The sequence below is a fragment of the Meleagris gallopavo genome, chromosome 31, assembly GCF_905368555.1.
Source record: "Meleagris gallopavo chromosome 31, MGAL_WU_HG_1.1, whole genome shotgun sequence".
NCBI lineage: Eukaryota > Metazoa > Chordata > Aves > Galliformes > Phasianidae > Meleagris > Meleagris gallopavo.
The window spans coordinates 499229-522410 of record NC_139434.1 but is presented as its reverse complement, the minus strand read 5'-3'; the positions used below and the strand labels follow the sequence as shown (position 1 = coordinate 522410).

At 48.9% G+C, this 23182-nt stretch overlaps 2 protein-coding genes and 1 pseudogene across 2 annotated transcripts; 1 reads left to right on the top strand and 2 right to left on the bottom strand.

Moving 5' to 3' along the window:
* Nucleotides 1-2428: 2428 nt before the first annotated feature.
* LOC109367489 (keratin, type II cytoskeletal 7-like) lies at nt 2429-7217 on the bottom strand. Its single transcript, XM_031553215.2, has 9 exons — nt 6711-7217; nt 5890-6101; nt 5650-5710; nt 5344-5439; nt 4902-5066; nt 4393-4518; nt 3521-3741; nt 2963-2991; nt 2429-2820 (listed from the first exon to the last, which is right to left on the bottom strand). The coding sequence occupies exons 1-9, from the start codon at nt 7104-7106 to the stop codon at nt 2429-2431; spliced, it is 1698 nt and encodes a 565-aa protein (XP_031409075.2). The 5' UTR covers nt 7107-7217.
* Nucleotides 7218-16387: 9170 nt separating this feature from the next.
* Nucleotides 16388-18193, top strand: LOC146542423 (uncharacterized; annotated as a pseudogene).
* Nucleotides 18194-18902: 709 nt separating this feature from the next.
* On the bottom strand, nt 18903-22897 carry LOC100544079 (keratin, type II cytoskeletal 8-like). Its single transcript, XM_031553296.2, is given in 9 exon segments — nt 18903-19035; nt 19215-19435; nt 19735-19860; nt 19947-20111; nt 20437-20532; nt 20905-20965; nt 21234-21451; nt 22332-22565; nt 22568-22897. Coding segments are annotated over 9 exon segments (1584 nt in total).
* Nucleotides 22898-23182: the final 285 nt, after the last annotated feature.

Genomic DNA, 23182 nt, shown 5'->3' with positions numbered 1-23182 from the left:
GTCAAGGCTGGGATTTTCAAAGGACGTTCCTCAAAAAACGCATCAAACACTGGGCCTGGATTCACCTCCCTCCCAGCTTCAGCCATCAAACTCGCCATGTATTCTAATTTCCTCTTTGAGACTCCCTCTACGGCTGATGGAGGGAGATAGACATCTCCAGACGGTGACTCATCACTACCTGAAATAGGCAGCGAAGACAGGTGGGAGGAATCAGCCTCTGGAGGCACTTGCCTGCTCCTTAACTGACGACCAGAGGCAGTCTAGACAACCAGACAAGAGCCCCGGCGCCCAGCTGCTGGATGGCCACAGCTGGGCGAGATGAGTCCCACCCTTTGGGTGCCACATTTCTTCATCACCTTTGAAGTCTTAATGAGAGCACACAACATCACACGCTCTTCTAGATTTGCTCCGTTCCCCATGGATGCATATGCCCTATCTCCGTGCTGTGATTAGCACCTATAAAGCCAAGGCTTGTGACAAAGCAAAGGGTTGTTTTGATCTTTTTCACGCTGATGCCTTCCCCCTGCACAGCAGAAATAAAGGTGTGGTGTATGGGAATCCAGGCCCTCAAATGAGATAGCATCCAACTGCCTGTTGGATGAGAAAAGAAAACATTGCAACTGTCACTGGGCAACAGCAACATCCCTATAAATGTAGAGCTCTTCCCTCAAAGCTGTTTTCTTGGGGAGATGAGGTTCCATGAGCACTACAGGAGAAAGGAATTGCCTGTGGAAGATGGGTCAGGTCCTCCTGGGAAGCGTAACCAGGGGATAGGTTCTTCCCTTTGTAATGTGAAGGCACCAGTGCCCCAGCCCTTGTTTGGCTGGGTTTGCAGAGCTTTGTGTTCTATTTCTGCTGAATTTCTGATGAGTGCTGGTTCATGAAGCATGGCTGGGGGAGAGAGTTTGGAGAATATTAATTCTACCTCATCTCCCTGACTTCTCTTGTGACAGAGTCATCTGTTTCCAGTGAGAACACTATAACCATTATGAGACACTTAATGTCTCATAATGGCACCCTCTTAATGCATGCTTATGGTGCTCAATTTTTCCTTTCTTGCCAAATCTTTCCCATGGTTTTATTCACTAACGATTGTGACTGTTCTGTGGTCCTGATTTTCTGCTTGTATTTGATTGGAAAAGAGGAATGGAAGAGAGAGAGAAGGGTCTTCCAAATCCCAACAATTGCTTCAGATAGAAAAGGACCTCCCTCTGGATTTTGTAAAACACCTCTCTGTCCAACTTGTGCCTGTATGGTTCATTTCTTTGCTCTGCCAGCTCGCTTTCATTGCTTTAATCACAGAACAATTCAGTCTGTAGTTGGTTTAACACATTAATTTGTTGGCTTCTTTTCAGTCTGTTCAGGAGCACAACAAAATGTCATCCCCTGATCTGTTTTAAAACCCATTTAAAACTGGCCATCACTGGATTTCCAAAATGATGCTGAAAACATCAACCGAGCACATTCCTGGTATTTCTCCAATAATGTCCTCGTTGCAAAAGATTTGAGCAGTGATAAAATGTGTTTTATCATCACTCCTTGGTAGCGTATGTGCTATAAAAATGCAAAGCAGCTGAGATGATTTCTCCATGAATCTTAAAACTCTAATTGAACGGAATTTCGTAGAAGCCAAATTTGGTGCAAATTGGCATAAAAAAAAAGTTGGCTTTAAAAGGCTTCAATAGTTTACAATTAGCAAAATTTGGATCTGCATGACAGTCTCTGTGCAGTCCAGTTAGCTGTTGAAGCTTCTCAACAGCAGATCTGCCTCTTCCAATGAAGGAATTTCTGTGTCTTTGTTTAACACAACAAATGAAGTGGCAACACATTCATTCTCCATGCACTTTATTGGAACAAGAGCAAAAATTGCAGAGCTCGAGTCATCAAGACACAAGCTAGGATGCAGAAATGTATGCACCCAAAGTGCAGACTGCCTGTCAGGACATAAAGAAGGAAGCTAACAGAAATACAAGAAATATAATTAGTTTTTGCTGGCTACAGAAGGTGAAATGCCTTTTTTTTTTTTTTTTTTTTCCTTTTAATTGAGATTTCTTTTATGACTTTCCTGCCTGCGTGGGGATGACAAAGATGCTCCAAGACAGTGCACAAAATACACACAGGAGTCTGGCCCCTCCTCTCTTGCTGAAGCACTCTAGGGAAAGGCTTTTGCATTAAATGTCATAACTTGTTTCATAGAAAGCGAAGCTTTAATTGGGAAAAAAGAAAAGGCTGGTAGGAAGCTGAGATTGAGTGATTATAAGTGCTTTTAGAGAAGCAGCATGTTCTAAGCATCCCTTTTTTGATGCGATCCTGGTGGAGCTGCTCTGATGTGATTTCCTGATGTCTGTTCCCCTCACGCAAGGCGGAGCTGAGGTGGAGCAGAGCTTTCATTTTCTACTTTGGATCTTGCATCTCTCAGATCTGGAGCTCAGACACGGGTGGTGTTCCTGCAGCACGGCGTCCCAGCTGAGCTCCTTGCTCCTATCCAGCACGGTGCTGATGGCTGAGCTGAGCTCTCTGAGCTCCCTGCAGTCCCACAGCAGAGCTCAGCAGTGCTCACATGGGCTGAGCTTTGGCAAGCATGGGCCCCACCTCCACAGCTCCGTTGGTGGCCCCTTGGGAAGCAGCTACATCTGGGAGCACTGGGGAGACATTTCTTGCCTGCAGAGCTGGTGGACCCTCTGTGATAGACAGCATCATCCCCAGGTTGGGATGCTCTGCTGTCACTAGGGGAGGACCCACGTCTTCTACTCGCTGTATGAGGTCCATGTCCCAGGCTGGTGCTGCAGCCAGAGGAGGTGTTGCAAGGTGTTGTGATCACTGCTACGGGGAAACACAAACTGAACCACTGAGTGGGAATTATTTCCATGTGAATAATTCAAATCCTGCTCTATGTCCGTGCAAATCACCCCCTGGCTTTTGTAGTGTTGTAAGGAAAATGGAAAACCTGGAGCCTACTTACACATTCTCACAGGGTACCCAGTGCGTAACCTGAAGGGCAAGAAAGTCATGGAATCATTAAAGGTTGGAAAAGACCTCTAAGACCATCCAGTCCACCCCCAACCCATCCCCACCCCCACCATGCCCACTGACCACGTCCCTCAGTGCTACATCTCCATGGTTCTTGAACCACTCCAGGTACAGTGACCACACGACCTCCCTGAGCAGCCTGTGCTGCTGCATAACCACTCTTTCAGAGGAGAAATTGTCCCTAACAGCCAACCTGACTCTCCCCTGGTGCAACTTGAGGCCTATCTCTCATCCTACCACTGCTGCTTGGGAGAAGGGAGCAACCCCCACCCCGCCACAACCTCCTTTCAGGGAGTTGAAGGGAGCAATAAAGTCTCCCCTGAGCCTCCTCTTTTCCAAACTGAACAATGCCAGTTTCCTTAGCCTCTCATCAAACATTATCAGAAAATTATCCATCACATAACTAGCATCTCTAGTGTTTTCCAACTTTCTTGTCTCTGCTAAGAGCCCCAGGGGCTGAGGACTGCTCACACATGATAGAGGAACCCACCTGCTCTCTTCACCCTCCAACAAAGTCTTATAGGTGGCGATCTCAATGTCCAGGGCCAGCTTGACATTCAGCAGCTCCTGGTAATCCCGCAGCATGCAAGCCAGCTCATCCTTGGCCTTCTGGAGGGCATTCTGCAGCTCATTGTGCTTCTCCTGCGCATCCTTCAGGGCACGGTCCCCGCGCTGCTCAGTGTCACTAACTGATGTCTGCAGAGTTGACACCTGTGTGGGCAATAAATGAATCCTTATTTTCCATAATCATCTGCAAAACCTAAATTCTCTCCTCTTTCAGGAATCCCAAATTGGGAATTATTGTTGTTGTTTTTCCGAAAGCCAAACATTTCCAAAATCAAGTATCAATTCTGAAATACTAAAGAAAGGCTGAGCATGTCTCCTTACTCTGCTAAACTTTGCTTCGAGGATACTAACACTTTGTTCTAATTGGAACTAATAATTAAGGTTTCCCATTACTTCCCGTTATAAAATATTTAATGAATCAAATGGTCTGAAAATTGCTACGGGTGCCTAACTACTGATGATTCATAATTCTACCCAACCTATTGGATGCTTTGAACCTGTGTCAGAAGCACTGTCTCCCTCTGGAATTCTCACTGAAGCAATTGTTTGAGTGCTGCAGCAATTCCAAACGTATAATATGGCGCAATTATTTTTTTGCAATAATCAATCCAACAGAGAATAGGCCAGCAGATAACCCTTCTTCCCTGCTTGACAATGGTAAGTTCTTTATAGCAATGAGACCATGCTCTTAGATGAAGACAGAAGAAGCGCAAGAGATGCAAAAAACAAGACTTGGGATCCCACACTTAGGATAAAAGAAGGTACATTTTCAAGGGTAAATGCAGCCCACTGTACCTGGTTCTTCACGTTCTCAAGGTCGCACTGCCATCTCTGCATCACAAAACTCAGCTCCTCAATCTCTTGCTGGTGGGACTTCAGTTCACTGCATTGCTTCCTCTTTGCCTCCTCGAGCTCTTGGTACTGACAGAAAAGACAGAGCTGGCAGAAAGCACTGGTGTTGTTTGCAACATAGGAGCCTTTCCTCTGTTTCCAAACTTGAGGAAAGTTCTCGTGCATAGCAGCTCCTGAGGCTGTCAGCAGCAAACAGAGCATTCCTCCTGCGGCCGTCAGAGCTCAACTCACCCACCACCTCCCCATTCCTTGCATGGCTCAGTGCTGTCCTATTGCACTGTGTGCATTTTGGGGATGATCTCCTGACTTGGAGATTCCATCAGGTTTAGCAGAACGGAAAGCTAAGTCTGGAAGTCACATACTCAAGACACAGTGAATGAAGTCATTGCCTCTGAGCTACTACATTTGGCACCTACAGAGCTAACGATGTGTTCCCGGTTGTTAGAACTTACCCTAGCTCTGTACAGTGCTTCCAGTTCTGCCTTGCTTTTCTGTGTTGCATCTTCATACCAGACCTCAATGCCCCTGAGGATGCCCTCTGTGCCCAGGCTTTGACTGTTGTCCATTTTCACCACAACAGAGGTGTCACAAAGACTTTTCTCCAGCTCAGCAGTTCCCTAGGAGCCATAAGAAGAAGCTGTCAGCATTTCTTATCTCACATTCCAGTGGAAGAGTCACCATCACTGAGAGTTTGTCTGGAGCCATAGCCCATGAGCTGTGACTTGATATGGTCATGCATGCAGCTAGAAGGAATTCTTTTAAGATCTCAAAGGCTTCCTTGTTCCCATTGCCTCTCAAACGGAGCCTGCTGGGTTGGTTTAATCGGGCCTACATCAGGGAAGACAAGGAGAGGTTATAGGAACATCTGCAAGAATGGGAGAGGAGCATCCATACCTGAGCAGACACACGCTTCAGGAGATCTATCTGCTGCTTGAGGGTTTCCAGCTTCGCTTCCAGCTCTGCTTTGGTGAGGTAGACACAGTCCACATCCTAAAAGAGTTCCAGCATTGAGGGTAACTTCATCATGTTTTTAGCCTAAGAGATTTTGTTTAGGTGATGTAATGTGGAATTTTTTCTGAATCCACACTTGTCCAATGACTTTCAGCGTTCTCAAAACTGACCCATGTCTTGCAAGCACCAGGTCTGAGGAAACTCCTTGGATACCTCAACCCATCCTTTCTCTCCACCCAAATTCCTTACCTTCTTCAGCAGCACAAGCTCATTCTCAGCAGCTGTGCATCTGTTCATCTCCTGCTCGTATCTGTAGGGGAAGAGATGGGACCAATTGCTGGGTCACCCTGAGGCTGCAGCCTTGTCTGTGTACTGGGGGAGTTTGGGGCGCTTTGGGATCTCAGTCTTTATCAGACAGAAGTTTGTTGGTACTGACAAAAAGAAGTCCAGCTGGAGAAGCTGTTTGAGCTCTCTGCCCTGGGAACTCACTTGCATTTGAGTTCTTCAATGAGCTTCTCAGTGTTGTTCAGCTCCAGCTCCATCTGCTCCTGCTCGTGCAGCAGTGAGTCCAACCTCCTCTGCAGGCTGCAGATGAAAGTGTTGAAGACGTGCTTGAAGTTCTTCTGGGATGGCAGGAGGTGCTTTTGGAGGAGGGCCCATTTGGTGGCCAGCAGCCTGTTCTGCTGCTCCAGATGCTGCACCTGAGTTCGGAATGCAAAGCACATGTGAAGACGTATCATATGGGGACAAGATGAATGTGAGGGAACACACATTCTCTTCTGAGTTTATGCTCCAGGGACAAACTATGGTTTGAAGGCAACAAGAGGACAAAAGGGGAGTGTTGGAGCCTTTGCCACCCAAGAATGCTAAAGCAAGCTGGGTGTGCTGCTCTGCCATTCTCCAAGGAAGCCCCACAGCCTTTGTGGCTGCTACAGGAACCGTGGGCTCTTTAAGCAGATCGGCAGGCTGATAAAGGAAACCATCACTTGTGGGTAGGAGGCAATGCAGCTTTACAAGGGCTACCTGCACGAGAGAGGGCAGCAGTGCAGGAGTTCAGGCAGATCCCTTAGAGGAACATCTCCCTTCTGCCATTAATGGCAGCTCGTCAAAAGCATACTAGTAATCAGATTAAAATTACATTATCAGCTAGATCTGCACTTACAGTTCATGTCAGTGGAGTAATATATGTTAAAACAGCATGTGATACAAAGCATGGGACAGGAGAAGGAAAGGAATGAAAGGCCCAAGCACGAATAGCTTTTCTCTATACTTCAACCTCATCACTCCTTTAATCTTGCCCCATCGCTCACCTTGTCAATCAAACAGGCAAACTGGTTATTTAGGCTCCTCATTTGCTCTCTCTCCTGCCTTCGGATGCGCTGGATTTCGGGGTCGATCTTCACATCAAGCGGCCGCAGCAGGTTCTCATTGACACGCACTGCACGAATGCCTTCCCTTCCACAGCCACGGAAGCCCAGCATTCTCCCATGCCTCCCATCTTCACCATTGGCACGAACACCAGAAGAAATCCATTTACACCCATCCACATTTTGCAGGCTTCGGCTGCTCCAGGTTCCATAACCTCTTCCAAATGGAGCAGTGGAGGGGAAGGCACTGCTCCGGCAGCAGCTCATGCCACCACCAGCAGAAGATGCTGAGAACTTCCTTCCATGAAGAGCCCTTCCAGCTGCAAGCTGCTGGCTCATGCTGGCTGATGTGACCCAAGAGAGGACAAAGGACACGGGGCTGCTGGAAGAGAGTGGAGCAGGCGGCTCCAAAAGGGTCCCTCTGCTCTGCCACCCCCGAACATCACATTTATACACATCTCAGGAGCAGGGCTTGGTTGAGGCAGATAAATAATTTGGGGTTTATGTGAGGTTCGCCTCACCTGGCAGCAATTCATAAGTTTAAATATGCAAAACAATGCATAACACTGAACATTTGTGAAATCCTATGGAATTTTGCTGTTTTAAAATTGTTTTGCTTGCCTTCCCAGCCTTGAGGATACCGTGGGCTGAGTTTTGCAAGGATTCTTCTTTTTCTCAGCTTGTCTTCCTTCCTTCCATTAATCACCCTTGAGAGATTCTCCCACTCCGTGAAGGAAAGTTGGTAGGGCAATTTTCTGTTGGACAGCAAATTAAAACTGAGTTTTGCATTATCTGCTCCTTTTGTAGCCACTCCCTTAGGATTCTCTGAGTCTTAGGGAAATTTATTCTCAGAAAGAGTGGTCGGGCATTGGCACAGACTGCCCAGGAAGGTAGTGGGGGTCACCATTGCTGGAGGTGTTCAAGAGCCATGGAGATGTGACACTGAGGGACCTGGCTCAGCAGGAATGGTGGGTTGGGTCAACCACTGGACTGGATGATCTTGCAGATCTTTTCCAACTTGAATGATCCTGTGAGTGGGCATGGTGGGGATCGGCTGGTGATTAGACTTGGTGATCTTAGAGGTTTTTTCCAGCCCTAATGATTCTAAGATTCTATAATGCCAAGTCTTTCACAGAGTAGCAAAGACAGGACCGGTCCACCTGGCACGACACCTTGAAGTTGGGACACAGGGTGGACTGGGCACACCGATTTCCTCACACAGGAGTGTGAATACTTCTTTTTACATAGCCCTCTGTGCACCATCCCTTGTTAAAGAACATCATTGGTTGGGCAGGAGTCACCTCCTCTAACTTTTGATGCTAAGCTGTGCTGAGATTGCTCTCCAGAGAGCCTTTCTCTTCTTTCACTGACTACAATGAAAGCCTAAAATGACGAGCTCAGGCTTAGATGCCCAACTTTTAGAAGTACAGATAAGTGCAGTTGTATCTTCTTACTAAGTTTTTAATCCTGATTGTATAGAATACACCAAAACAAAAACAACAACAACAACAAAAACAAGATTCCTTGAAGATAATAAATACTCTAGAAAGCAGGAGGCTTAGCCACAAAGCTGTTAGCTGGGTGCTTGCTAACCATTTAATTGGGAGCAGTGGTAGGCTTGGCCTTGGTGGGAAGGCTGCAAATGGAGCAGCAACCATGCAAAAACACACCTTATTAATACAGCTGCTCTATGGCTATTCCCTGTCACTATCCTTTATATTTGAGCTTGTAATTAAAACTCAGGATACCTCAAGGCAAATAAAAATGATTTATTAGGGTTGCTTGACAGATGGGGAAGAAAAGGCTGATAATTTTAATACCTTTGCTGAGATCCTCACAATGCTTCAAGAGTGGAGCCAAGATTACATCTCTGTCCTGGTGGCATCTTTCCAAAGCCTCTTTCAAAACAGAAAGGCAAAGGGTTTCATTTCAGAGGATTTGGAAAAAGAGGTTTTCCCCTTCTATTATGCCATCTTAAGCTGTAACTTCTCAATAGGCTCAAAACTTGATCAATATTTTTGGCAATGAAACATCCAAATGTTTCAATTTTTGGAAGAAAGGAAGGTAGGATGGATGGATGGATGGATGGATGGATGGATGGATGGATGGATGGATGGATGGATGGATGAAAGGAAGGAAGGAAGGGAGGAAGGAAGGAAGGAAAGCATCATTTGCTTATTTCTTTCCTCGCTTTAGCAAGGAGATTTTTTTTTTTCTTTCATTTCCTGGTTTCATTGGAAGGCTTTCTCGCCATCTTTCACAAGAAGCTGATGAAAAGCAAAACTGTTTACCAGAAACCTTGCTGATATTCTGTCTGAGGAGCGGCTGATGTCAAAGGTTTTCTTGTACCTCATTATTTGCAAATGTTCTTCACTGGAACAGTTTGCCCTTAGCCCAGCAAGAGAGATAATTGATGGTATGCAGTAGCTGGAAAGACAACCAGCTTAATTGCAGGTTCTTGACAGCACTATCAATTACACCTACGCACAGAAGAGCAGGAATGATTGAAGCCCTGGGTGTCTCACTTGCCTGCTTAAATACTGGCAGAGTCCATGGCAGTCCCAGCTGGAAAAGCAGGATCAGAGCCCAGGAGGAGGACTGGGTCTGGAGCTGCTCCAACTCCATGCTCATCTTGTGCTTCCAGGCTGTCTCTCCTTGGTCTCCCACAGAACTCCTTGCTACATCCTGTGGCCTGGAGATGGGCTGTTTTGATGCTTGGTGACTCTCCTGCACCCTAGGAACAGAGATCTCATGGTGCTCCGCCTGGCAATGAGTGTTTGCACCTCTCAGGGTTAGCTCCAAGCTTTTCAAGCTTTTATTCCCTTGTTGGTGTAGAGCCCACAGGGTTACAGCTCCTGCTTTCAAAAGTTTTCTTTCCCTAGACACACTTTGATGAGTAAAACTCCTAAACTCTGGTTTTTGCTCCCCTAGACACAGCAAAAGGTTCATCTGTCTGGAGCAGCCTCACCTCTGACTCCAAGTCCTGATGTCCCCCCATGACTTTGAGTCCCCAGAAGGCAGCAATGCCAAATGAGCCTTTTGGTTGTTTTCTGCTGCTCAGCAGTGGTTTAATGGGACATACAGTCAGCTCTGCCCTCCTCTCCCAGATTCACCTCATCCCACCCAACTTGCTGCAGGAGCTAGAATTTGTGTGTGTCATTGGCTCAGGGAGATGAGCTAGGTTTAGCATTCAACAACTCTTCTCCTCTTGCATCCCGCTGATGGGACTCCATGTCATTGTCACAGCAATCCCAGTTACTGCAGCTCCCTTGCAGGAGATAGGAGTTATACGTGTTTGCGAGCACCTAGCAGAAAGGGGAATGGCTATTAAGGTGATCACAGCTCGCTAATTTTCTTCTAATCACCAGGAATTTTGGAAAGAGGCCCAGCAGTAAATATAGAAGACCCGCAATTCTGATGTTGCCGTGACTAATTTCACGGCCTTCTGCCAAAGTAAATCAGGAAGGAACATTTTGTTCTGCCAAACTGGGCACAAGCTTCAAACTCCGTCAGGCTGGGAGAGAGCTCCGTGTCCAGCTCTGTAGCACAACTTCTTTCTCCCACTAGGTGGTGGCATCTATTGCATCTTCAGCAGCCCTGCCCGGACAGGTTCCTGGTTAAGTTCTTGGTGGTGACATGATCCTGTTCTCACCTCCTCCGACACTCTGCAAGGATACAGCTAGCAAGGGCTGGCTCCCACCTGCAGAGGGCAACGTTTGGGAGGAAGGACGGCGTGGGGACAAGGTCCTCAGTCTTGCAAGGAGGTGAAATTCCTTATGGATTTGTACCCTGAGGTTGGCTGTGAGCCTGGGATGTTTTCTAACCACAACTGACATACTGTCATCTTCACCATCCTGGTGTCCTCCCCTCCTACCTGAAGCTTTGCTCCTACTGTCAGAGTTCCTGGATGCTCACACCATGCTGAGGCCCAGGCTGTCCGTGGGTCCTTCCTGCAGTGTTACATGCAGCCATGTTCACAGCTGACTGCTTCTACCCACCTCAAGATGATACTGATCGTTAAATTCAGATCTGAATTTCTGCTCTGGTTCTCATACTCTGAACTTCAAAACTCAAAATGTCTCTGGGTGCAACCTTAGCCAACCCATCTGGTGGCATCTGAGAGCAGAAATGGCCCTACAACCCCTCATGGTCCTACAGCCCCTCATGACCCTACAGTTCCTCATGGCCTACAGTTTCTCATGGTCCTACAGTTTCTCGTGGTCCTATAGATCCTCATGGCCCTACAACCCCTTATGTCCCAACAATCCCTCATGACCCTACAGCCTCTCATGGTCTACAACTCCCTCTGAAGGAGGACAGAGGGGTAGGCACTGGTCTCTGCTCTCTGCTCTTTTTCTTTTTTTTAATATTATATTATTAGATATGTTAAATTCTAGGCCAGATTTTTCACTCCTATATACACAGGTAATTTGGTGTAGAAAGAGGTGCCAGAACACTCATCTCCAGAAACTGGAGATATCATTATAGCTCAGCTGACGAGCAGAACAGGTTTTGATGTACCCTTCCAAACCATTCCTTCACCAAATTAGCTCAGCACTCAAGGCTATGTACTACCAGTGTGTAAACAGTACTTAAAGCAATGTGGTGGAAATGCTGATCCAGCCCTCGTATAAGGTCAGGGTTAGCAATCTCTCTTCCACATTGGTCTCCCAGGCTCCTGCAAAGTCAACTGAAGCAGATGGTTTGTCTGATCTCCAGCAGTGATTCATCCTGCACTAAGGTGGATGCACAAATTAGACCTTTTGAACTGCCTCCAGAAATGCTTGTTTCTCTCTGTCGACTCTACCTTCTTCCTTTTCTCCCTTTCACTCTGCAAAATGCATCAGAAAAAAAGAAACCCACAGACCTGACCACAGTGTTCATATTAATTCTTTATTTCTTCTGATGGCACAGATTAGAGATGAAAAGCTCCAGGCATCCTGTCTACATAATTTAAGCGTGAAACAAAAGCCCAGCAACACTTTGTAAGGTGCACTTAAAATAGAAGGGCCTTTCAGTTTTTGTTGTGGGAGAGGAGCATTGTCTTAGCTCCTCTGTTAGGTGAAAATGGGTCATGATGATGCAACTTGCTCCTTGGGTCTTGAAGAATTGAGTTGTTTCAGTGCCTGGTGTTGCAGCAGCCATTAACAAGGCGAGCAAAGTGTCCCAGCTATCTGAGCACAGCTCTGCAGGGCATTGTGCAAGCTGAGGTGAATTCACACCACCCACACACTGAACCTGTGGGACGTGAGCCAGTGTGGATGAAAACTTGAGTTTACCTTATCAGGGTTTGCTAATACAACCTCCAGCACAGCCCCACAACAGCTGGCAGGTTCCACATATGTGGTGCTTTCTGCGTTGGGTCACTGTGCTGAGAGCAGTGATAACTCAGTTTTGCCTGAAATTTTCCTACCCTCCCTGTTTGAAGGGCATTTCAAGCTGCTTCCAGACCATATCATTAAGTTTTGATTTAGCCTTCTGTGTCTGTGAATCTTCTCTAATTGCTTTCATGATTTGACGGACATTTGTAAATGGATCTCCACAGTGGATTTCCTGCCTAGTGAGCACCTCCCCATTCCCCAGAAAAGAATGAGCTGGCTGCCCTTCCCTCTACTATTCACAATCTGATTTCCTGGGAAAACAGTTTAGAGGTTCCTACTTTCTCTCTGAATGGGAATAGACAAGAGATATTCCTGGTGTGGGTTATGATACTCCAGTTATCTAAGTGTAGTGTTGCTAAATTAAGATGACACCGTTGCATTGAGCTTCTTGAACAAACCTTCCTGTTAACCTCAGCTGCTCTGTCCATCATCAGGAGATGCAAACAGGACAGAGCCAGGTCTCCTTGCAGTGGTGCCCATTGCCAGGAAAAGAGGAAATGGGCACAAACTGCAAGACAACAGCTTCCAGCTAAATAGTAGGAAATATTTAATTATAAGTACAAACGCTGGAGTAGGTTGCTCAAAAATAATCAAAAACTACCTGGATATTGTCTTGGGACCATGGTCCGTGACCTGAGTGGCCCTGTTTGAGAAGAGGGGTTGGACTCGATGGGCCCAGAGTTCCATTCCAAACCCACCCTCATAGAGAGCTTCCATGAACTGAGATGAATCCATGTGTCCTGGTTGTGGATTTGGCCAATGGAACGTGTACCCTGAAACCCTTCTTCACAGCAGATGGTCAGCTTACACACAACTAACCACAAATCATCCTTTTTCTAATAAATTTGCCCTGACTTTGGTCTCCATAAAATGTTTGTTGTATTTCATTCAGTTGGTTCGAAATTCTTGTGCATGTCGGAGCTGCACTCATGAATAGACACACAGACACAGGACAGAGTGTCAAGCTTTTAATTGGCAAAGAAAAGGCACCAGACAGAATGAGCTGATGTGCTCAGGCATTACAGAAAAAGACTAAGGAAACAAAACAAATCATCAAAACGCAATCACAAGAGAGAGGTGCGGCAGTGGCAGATTGGAGAACTCAGCATGTGGCTCTACATGGAGGAAAATGGCCGGTGTCACAGGTGACCCAGTGATGGACAGAAAAGGTATACTTGCATTGAAAGCAAGGGGAAAGCCTTTCTCCAATTCCAGAAGCAAAAACTACTTGTGGTAAGGATCACCAGAAAAATCATAAGTCCCTGAGCCAAAAGCTGAGCCAGATGAGTACGCACATCTTGGAGAAGATGGCCCTACTTCAGAGCTGCATTCTCCAGTTTCAACCCTACGACCATAATATTCAAGTCCACCACACTCGCCACCACTCTGGTAACATCCATCCCCACCAGAAAATTGCCCACTTCCAAAGCCATACCCCTCACTACCAGAACTACAGATATCCCCAGAGCACGAACCACCATAACCATCACCTTCACCAAAAGAACTTGAACCCCCACCTCTAGAACTATGACCACCAGGAGAAATACATGACCCACCACTGAAGGTTTCACCACCATGAGATACAGACCCACTACTTCCAAATGACCCTCCTGATCCTGACCCAGAGCCAGAGCCTCCTCCTCTGCAGCTGGAGCCTCCACTTCCACTGCCATAGCTGGAAACACCATGACCTGGGCTTCCACCTCCTTCAGAAATGGATCCTCTCCTGCCTGATCCACTGCCTGAGCTCGACCCAAAGCCTCCGGTGCTGTGGCCACCTCCAGACGAGGATCCACCACTGCCAAAGCTTCCTCCAGAACTTGACCCTGACCCTGACCCTGACCCAGAGCCATAGCCAGAGCCTCCTCCTCTACAGCTGGAGCCTCCACTTCCACTGCCATAGCTTGATCCACCATGACCTGGGCTTCCACCTCCTTCAGAAATGGACCCTCTCCTGCCTGATCCACTGCCTGAGCTCGAACCAAAGCCTCCAGAGCTGTGGCCACCCCCAGGTGACGCACCACCACTTCCAAAGCTACCACCAGATCCTGACCCAGAGCCAGAGCTTCCTCCTCTACAGATGGAGCCTCCACTTCCACTGCCAAAGCTCGATCCACCATGACCTGAGCTTCCACCTCCTTCAGAAATGGACCCTCTCCTGCCTGATCCACTGCCTGAGCTCGACCCATAGCCTGCTGAGCTGTGGCCACCTCCAGACGAGGACCCACCACTGCCAAAGCTTCCTCCAGAACCTGACCCAGAGCCTCCTCCTCCTCGGATGGAGCCCCCACTTCCACTGCCATAGCTCGACCCCCCATGACCTGAGCTCCCTCCTTCTCCTGTAATGGACCCTCTCCTGCCAGAGCCACTGCTTCCTCCAGAGCTCAGCCCACCACTGTGAGGACTGCATCGCCCACTGCCTGAGCTCGACCCAAAGCCTCCGGAGCTGTGGCCAGCCCCAGGTGACGCACCACCACTTCCAAAGCTACCACCAGATCCTGACCCAGAGCCAGAGCTTCCTCCTCTACAGCTGGAGCCTCCACTTCCACTGCCAAAGCTCGATCCACCATGACCTGAGCTTCCACCTCCTTCAGAAATGGACCCTCTCCTGCCTGATCCACTGCCTGAGCTCGACCCAAAGCCTCCGGAGCTGTGGCCGCCTCCAGACGAGGACCCACCACTGCCAAAGCTACCACCAGATCCTGACCCAGAGCCAGAGCTTCCTCCTCTACAGCTGGAGCCTCCACTTCCACTGCCAAAGCTCGATCCACCATGACCTGAGCTTCCACCTCCTTCAGAAATGGACCCTCTCCTGCCTGATCCACTGCCAGAGCTCGACCCAAAGCCTCCGGAGCTGTGGCCGCCTCCAGACGAGGACCCACCGCTGCCAAAGCTACCACCAGATCCTGACCCAGAGCCATAGCCAGAGCCTCCTCCTCTACAGCTGGAGCCCCCACTTCCACTGCCAGAGCTCGACCCAAAGCCTCCGGTGCTGTGGCCACCTCCAGACGAGGATCCACCACTGCCAAAGCTTCCTCCAGAACTTGACCCTGACCCTGACCCTGACCCAGAGCCAGAGCCTCCTCCTCTACAGCTGGAGCCTCCACTTCCACTGCCAAAGCTCGATCCACCATGACCTGAGCTTCCACCTCCTTCAGAAATGGACCCTCTCCTGCCTGATCCACTGCCTGAGCTCGACCCAAAGCCTGCTGAGCTGTGGCCACCTCCAGACGAGGACCCACCACTGCCAAAGCTACCACCAGATCCTGACCCAGAGCCATAGCCAGAGCCTCCTCCTCTACAGCTGGAGCCTCCACTTCCACTGCCAAAGCTCGATCCACCATGGCCTGAGCTTCCTCCTTCTTCTGAAATGGACCCTCTCCTGCCTGATCCACTGCCAGAGCTCGACCCAAAGCCTCCGGAGCTGTGGCCACCTCCAGACGAGGACCCACCACTGCCAAAGCTTCCTCCAGAACCTGACCCTGACCCAGAGCCTCCTCCTCCTCGGATGGAGCCCCCACTTCCACTGCCATAGCTCGACCCCCCATGACCTGAGCTCCCTCCTTCTTCTGAAATGGACCCTCTCCTGCCAGAGCCACTGCTCCCTCCAGAGCTCAGCCCACCACTGTGAGGACTGCATCGCCCACTGCCTGAGCTCGAACCAAAGCCTCCGGAGCTGTGGCCAGCCCCAGGTGACGCACCACCACTTCCAAAGCTACCACCAGATCCTGACCCAGAGCCAGAGCTTCCTCCTCTACAGCTGGAGCCTCCACTTCCACTGCCAAAGCTCGATCCACCATGACCTGAGCTTCCACCTCCTTCAGAAATGGACCCTCTCCTGCCTGATCCACTGCCTGAGCTCGACCCAAAGCCTCCGGAGCTGTGGCCACCTCCAGACGAGGACCCACCACTGCCAAAGCTACCACCAGATCCTGACCCAGAGCCATAGCCAGAGCCTCCTCCTCTACAGCTGGAGCCTCCACTTCCACTGCCAGAGCTCGATCCACCATGACCTGAGCTTCCTCCTCCTTCAGAAATGGACCCTCTCCTGCCTGATCCACTGCTAGAGCTCGACCCAAAGCCTCCTGAGCTGTGGCCACCTCCAGACGAGGACCCACCACTGCCAAAGCTTCCTCCAGAACCTGACCCTGACCCAGAGCCTCCTCCTCCTCAGATGGAGCCCCCACTTCCACTGCCATAGCTCGACCCCCATGACCTGAGCTCCCTCCTTCTCTCAGAATGGACCCTCTCCTGCCAGAGCCACTGCTCCCTCCAGAGCTCACCCCACCACCTGTGAGGACTGCATCGCCCACTGCCTGAGCTCGAACCAAAGCCTCCGGAGCTGTGGCCACCCCAGGTGACGCACCACCACTTCCAAAGCTACCACCAGATCCTGACCCAGAGCCAGAGCTTCCTCCTCTACAGATGGAGCCTCCACTTCCACTGCCATAGCTCGATCCACCATGACCTGAGCTTCCACCTCCTTCAGAAATGGACCCTCCCCTGCCTGATCCACTGCCTGAGCTCGACCCAAAGCCTCCGGAGCTGTGGCCACCTCCAGACGAGGACCCACCGACTTCCAAAGCTACCACCAGATCCTGACCCAGAGCCAAGCTGTGGCCAGCCCCAGGTGACGCACCACCACTTCCAAAGCTACCACCGGATCCTGACCCAGAGCCAGAGCTTCCTCCTCTACAGCTGGAGCCTCCACTTCCACTGCCAAAGCTCGATCCACCATGACCTGAGCTTCCACCTCCTTCAGAAATGGACCCTCTCCTGCCTGATCCACTGCCAGAGCTCGACCCAAAGCCTCCGGAGCTGTGGCCACCTCCAGACGAGGACCCACCGCTGCCAAAGCTACCACCAGATCCTGACCCAGAGCCATAGCCAGAGCCTCCTCCTCTACAGATGGAGCCCCCACTTCCACTGCCAGAGCTCGACCCAAAGCCTCCGGAGCTGTGGCCACCTCCAGATGAGGATCCACCACTGCCAAAGCTTCCTCCAGAACTTGACCCTGACCCTGACCCAGAGCCAGAGCCTCCTCCTCTACAGCTGGAGCCTCCACTTCCACTGCCATAGCTTGATCCACCATGACCTGGGCTTCCACCTCCTTCAGAAATGGACCCTCTCCTGCCTGATCCACTGCCTGAGCTCGAACCAAAGCCTCCAGAGCTGTGGCCACCCCCAGGTGATGCACCACCACTTCCAAAGCTACCACTAGATCCTGACCCAGAGCCAGAGCTTCCTCCTCTACAGATGGAGCCCCCACTTCCACTGCCAAAGCTCGATCCACCATGACCTGAGCTTCCACCTCCTTCAGAAATTGACCCTCTCCTGCCTGATCCACTGCCAGAGCTCGACCCAAAGCCTCCGGAGCTGTGGCCACCTCCAGACGAGGACCCACCACTGCCAAAGCTTCCTCCAGAACCTGACCCTGACCCAGAGCCTCCTCCTCCTCTACAGCTGGAGCCCCCACTTCCACTGCCATAGCTCGACCCCCCATGACCTGAGCTCCCTCCTTCTTCTGAAATGGACCCTCTCCTGCCAGAGCCACTGCTCCCTCCAGAGCTCAGCCCACCACTGTGAGGACTGCATCGCCCACTGCCTGAGCTCGACCCAAAGCCTCCGGAGCTGTGGCCACCCCCAGGTGATGCACCACCACTTCCAAAGCTACCACCAGATCCTGACCCAGAGCCAGAGCTTCCTCCTCTACAGATGGAGCCTCCACTTCCACTGCCAAAGCTCGATCCACCATGACCTGAGCTTCCACCTCCTTCAGAAATGGACCCTCTCCTGCCTGATCCACTGCCAGAGCTCGACCCAAAGCCTCCGGAGCTGTGGCCACCTCCAGACGAGGACCCACCACTGCCAAAGCTTCCTCCAGAACCTGACCCTGACCCAGAGCCTCCTCCTCCTCTACAGCTGGAGCCCCCACTTCCACTGCCATAGCTCGACCCCCCATGACCTGAGCTTCCACCTTCTCCTGAAATGGACCCTCTCCTGCCAGAGCCACTGCTCCCTCCAGAGCTCAGCCCTCCACCGTGAGGACTGCATTGCCCACTGCCAGAGCTGGAACTAAATCCTCCAGAGCTGTGGCCACCTCCAGACGAGGACCCACCTGTGCTAATTCTCCCTCCTGATGCATACCCAGATCCAGTGCCCGAGCTTGAGCCCCTTCCTGTATGATATTGCCCTTCTTCTCCACCCCTTTCTCCTCTACTTCCATGTGTTGATCCCCTATCTCTTCGTCTTCCACCTTCAGTTCCCCCTCCCTGTGTTGTCTCTGTCCATATTGTCCTGTCGGTATCATCAGAGCTCATCTCTTCCTTTCCTCTGTTGAAGTCACCATCGTCTCTTCCATAACCACTGGCACCCCTCGCAGTGTCTGTAACACCTGCAAGAGGATATATCAACCTTATTCTTCTAGCAGTGGCTTCCATAGGCATAAGAGATACATATTAACATTCATTTGGCCATGGCTAGGTCCTCTGAAAAGAATATGAGTGAGCCCTGGTCTGTGTCTCCTGTAGCTGACTTTCTACTCACAGAAATTTTAGGACTATTTCTTTTACTTTTTACATTCACTACATGGACATAGTGAGCTCTCCTCCATTTCCTATGCATTTGGCTGAATTTGGTGGAATTTAACCAATAAATTTAAAATCAAGATTGACATATATTGACATATAAATGCACGTATACAAGCACATTCCCAGTCATGAGAGAGTGCCACTTGTTTCTTTTTCCTAGGAAACTAGTCTAGAAGCACATGGCATCGTTTTGGTGGTCGATGTTCAGCATACTGCAAGCTAAATAGTAACAGTGCCCTAAAGAACTCCGAAACCTGAAGATACTTACGGACAGTGGCTGGCACACCTTCCTGTATCCTGTGAACAAAAAGTGACATTAAGAAGATGGAACCACCAAACATGAAAATAATCCTAGGTGCTATCAATAAGCAAGCAAAGATCTCAACCCTTCCAGGTGGGAACTCATCTAAGATCCAAGTGATGGATCGTAGGATGCGATAGGTTGCTGCTACTTATGATGAGCAGTTTGTGCCTACCTGGTCTCCTCCTCCTCAAGCAGTGACCTGTACATAGCAATTTCAACATCCAGGGCCAATTTTGCATTCAGAAGCTCCTGGTAATCATGCAGAATTCCAGCCAGGTCTTCCCTGGCCTGCTGCAAAGCGTTCTCCAGCTCCTGAAGCTTTTTCTGTCCGTCTTTGACTGCAGAGCTCCCACGCTGCTCAGCATCTCTGATAGCCTCTCGGTGTCTGTCATTCTGCAGAGGGCATAAATAGAATTTGTTCCTTTTCTTCCAGTGGGACTTGGATTTTCAAGCCCTCCTCATTTTTCTTGGAAATTAAAAAACCACAATGACAAAGCTTAGAAGATACAAACATTAGACTGGGTAAATCAACTGAAATTAAATCCCAGTAGACACTTGAAATTCAAATTTTCTTCATTTTGAAGAGAAAATATCATCTTTAGCTTTGCCTCCAAAGGGCAGGCTACATTATTCTCCATTTGTCCCCATGTAAGAGTGGCAAGTTTAGTCTTGTTAGGATGTATCAGCTTTACCTCTTTCCTGACTATTTCAATTTCAGGCTGCAATCTTTGGATCTGCCTGGTAAGTTCTTGGATTTCCTGGTAACTGTTCCTCAGTTGCTCTCGCTGATTTACCCACATATTCTGAAGGTCCTGGTACTGATGGGTAGAGAGAAGAGAATGGACATTTTGGTTTCTGGATCAGTTAACCCTAAGCAAGGGAGACTCTTGATATGTCTACTCACCCTGCCTTGGTACATGGCATTGACTTCATCTTTGCCTTTCTGAGCAATTCTCTCATACTCCTGCCGGACTTCTTCAATGATGCCATCCATGTTCACTTCTCTGCCGTTGTCCATGGTCAGAATGACATTGGTGTTGTCAGCTACTGTTTGCAGCTGGGACAGCTCCTGCAAGGAAAACAAGATTTTTGGATTTTCTCGGTCCAGACAAGCAGTTTGGGTTCTGTTATGAGGACTGAAATTGGACCTTCTGGCCAGTTATCCACTGGAATATCCCAGCCTCCCTCAAGTCCTGCTGCTCCATCCCCAGTTTCAATTCTCCCGTGTCTCTTCCAGCCCCTTTTTTTCCTCACAGATTAAAAAAACCCACAACATTATTAAATCAGGGGTGATCCCATCTACAGCACCACCCTGCACACCAAGTCCTGCTCAGGAGAATTTTCCTGCAGCTTCCAAAGGGTGTCTGTGCTCCTGACCCAAGAAACGTACTCACCGCCTCATATAAGCATCTGAGGAACTCAAGCTCCTGCTTCAGTATTTCCACCCGAACTTCAAACTCCATTTTTCTCATGTAGGCACTGTCCAGTTCCTGTGAAAGAAACCAACCTTTATTTATGTTCTTTTGATGGCCAACTCCTTTCTGAATCACAGTTCATACAAAGCTTGATTTCAGTCTTTCATTCCTGGAGCACACAGATCTTTGTGCTAGATTTATCTTTGTCAACTCTGGACCTTAATAACAATCTCTCCTCTAGGCTTGAGTGAATGGAGACAGACAGAGACTTTTAGGTACACATCTTACACAGAACAAAGACATTCTCTGGAAGAAGTGATTTCTCTCCATTCTGTCTCTAGAAAAAGGAAGTGAGGTTAATCCCTATTTCTGAAAGCTTCAACAACCAACCAGTTACTGTTTTATTTCCAAGGCTTTGGTTTAACCCAGTGTCTTGAGTTACTTCACCTTTTTAAGCTCCACATATTCCTCTTCTTTAGATGCACGCTTGTTGATTTCGTCCTCAAATCTGTAGCAGAGAGAAGAAACAGGTAGCTAATTGCCTATCTGACTTCTTCAGCCAAATGGATCATAAACAAAAGAGAATCATCCGAACAGTGGATATGCTGAACTTTCTTTCAACTTCAGCTCCAAAAGCCCCAACAAGCCTGCCACGGAGCAGTGCTCTCAAGTCTACAGCGTGTGTGAAGACCAGAAAGCCATGCCATCCCAAAGCATGATACCACTGCCTGGGAAAACTCCAGCTCTACAATATGTCTTGTTTAGTGACTATTCACCTCTTTTTGTAATCTTCAACAAGCTGAAGTATTTCATAGGCTTCTGGATCCAGCTGCTCCTTCTGGCTCTGGAGCGTGTCCAGCTGCCTCTGCAGGTTATTGATGTAGGACTGGAAGAAGGAGGTGATGCTTCTGCTCTCCTCTGGCTGGGAGCTTTGCTGCTGCAACAGTTCCCATTTGGTCATCAGAGCCTGGTTCTGCCTCTCCAGGCATTGAACCTGGAAGGCAAAACACAGGAGCACCTCAGCCACTGGGAAGTACTGACAGCAGCGTAGGGACAATGAACAAGACTGTACACTGGCAGCTCTCATGCAAAAGGTTTAAAATAAAGAAGAAAGAGTCAAAGTGACCCCATTTTTTAGGATTAAGCATGGTTAAAACAGCTGGGTGTAACCGACACCTTTTCTGTACGGTAATACAAGAGGCTCTTATGTCTTCATGTGTAACAAATGACACCAGCTTCCACCCTATGCAGACACACGTGAACACCCAAACAAAGGCACACACCTTTGTCTGAGTGGGTGGAAGTGTTTTTCAGGCTGTTTTTCTCCTGGGCATGTGTATAGGAATGACTGAGAAGGTAAAATCATACAGAGGTGGAAGTTCTGAATATAGACCAAGGAAAGAGGTAAAGAATGATGTGGGGGACATCTGGAAAATCTCCAAGCAAATAAGTCCATGTTTTATGGTTGGGAGAAATGAAACAATTTGCTTGGCTTGAGAAAAAGGAACAGAAAACCTCAAGGATGCTCAAGTCCACCACCTGTTTCTCTTGCTAGCACAAACAATTCTTAGGCCCTGGAGTATCACAAACGCATTTCCTCAAAAGTCAAATGAGTTGATATGTTGGCAACAATGCAGTATTGTTCGTTATTGTTCTGCCACAAGACATGACACAGAGATTCCTATTCCACAGCTAAACATGATTCACACAACAGCATTTGTAGCAAGCCATGAAGGCAGAAGGGAATCCAGCCAGCGCAGAGATTTTGGGGCAGAGGATGAGATGCAGAGGAGAACCAGATGCATTGGTTGGACATAAGAAGCACCGCTGGCGTTTCCCACTCCATGATAAGCAGAGAAAGAACAGGGACTCACCTTATCGATGAATGAAGCGAATTTGTTGTTGAGTGTCTTAATCTGCTCTTTCTCATCTGACCGCATTTTCTGGAACTCAGGGTCAACTTGCACTTGTGTTGGCCTCAGCAGGTTGGTGTTGACATGGACCTCCTCGATGCCTCCACCAGCAGCAGCGTGCCCCAAGCCCTGCCCAGTCCCTTGCTCACGAAGGCCTCCACTGAGTGTTCCCCTGCTTGAGCCTCCTCCATACTTTCCCCACCTTGAAAATCCCCTACAAAATACCCTCTTCTCCCTAAGTCCCTGTCCAGGTATCTCCCATCATAGTACCCCCAGCGCCTTCCGTACCCTCCTCCATCTCCTCCATAGATTCCACCAGTAGAAAAGTTCCTAAACCCACTGAGGTTGTGGAGGCTCCTGCTGCCATACCCATACCCGTAGCCGTAGCCATAATCACCAAATCTTTGTCCTCTATCATCTTCCCAATAGCTCATAGCAGAGGAGCCTCTTCCGCTCCCCAGTGTGCCACAGTGAGCAGAAGAAGAACTGAAATTCCCATCGCCAAATCTGAAGAAGTGGTGGCTCATAGCGATGCTTCAGAGAGTTAAGATGAGAGCAGACGGGGAAGGCAGTAAAACAGGAGGAGAAATGAGAGTGCAGGATCCTCAGCTCCTCTGCTGGGGATAACAGAAGTTCTCCTTTATATGTTCAGAGAAGTTCATCTCCATTCCGTGGTAATTATCAGCTCTGTTAATGTTATTATTGGTTTGTATCATCAGGCAGCAGTTATTGGGCACTTGAGCAGGAGATAAACACCACACACCAATGAAGGAGTTGTGAAACTCCAACAAATCCTGCTTGACTCATCAGCT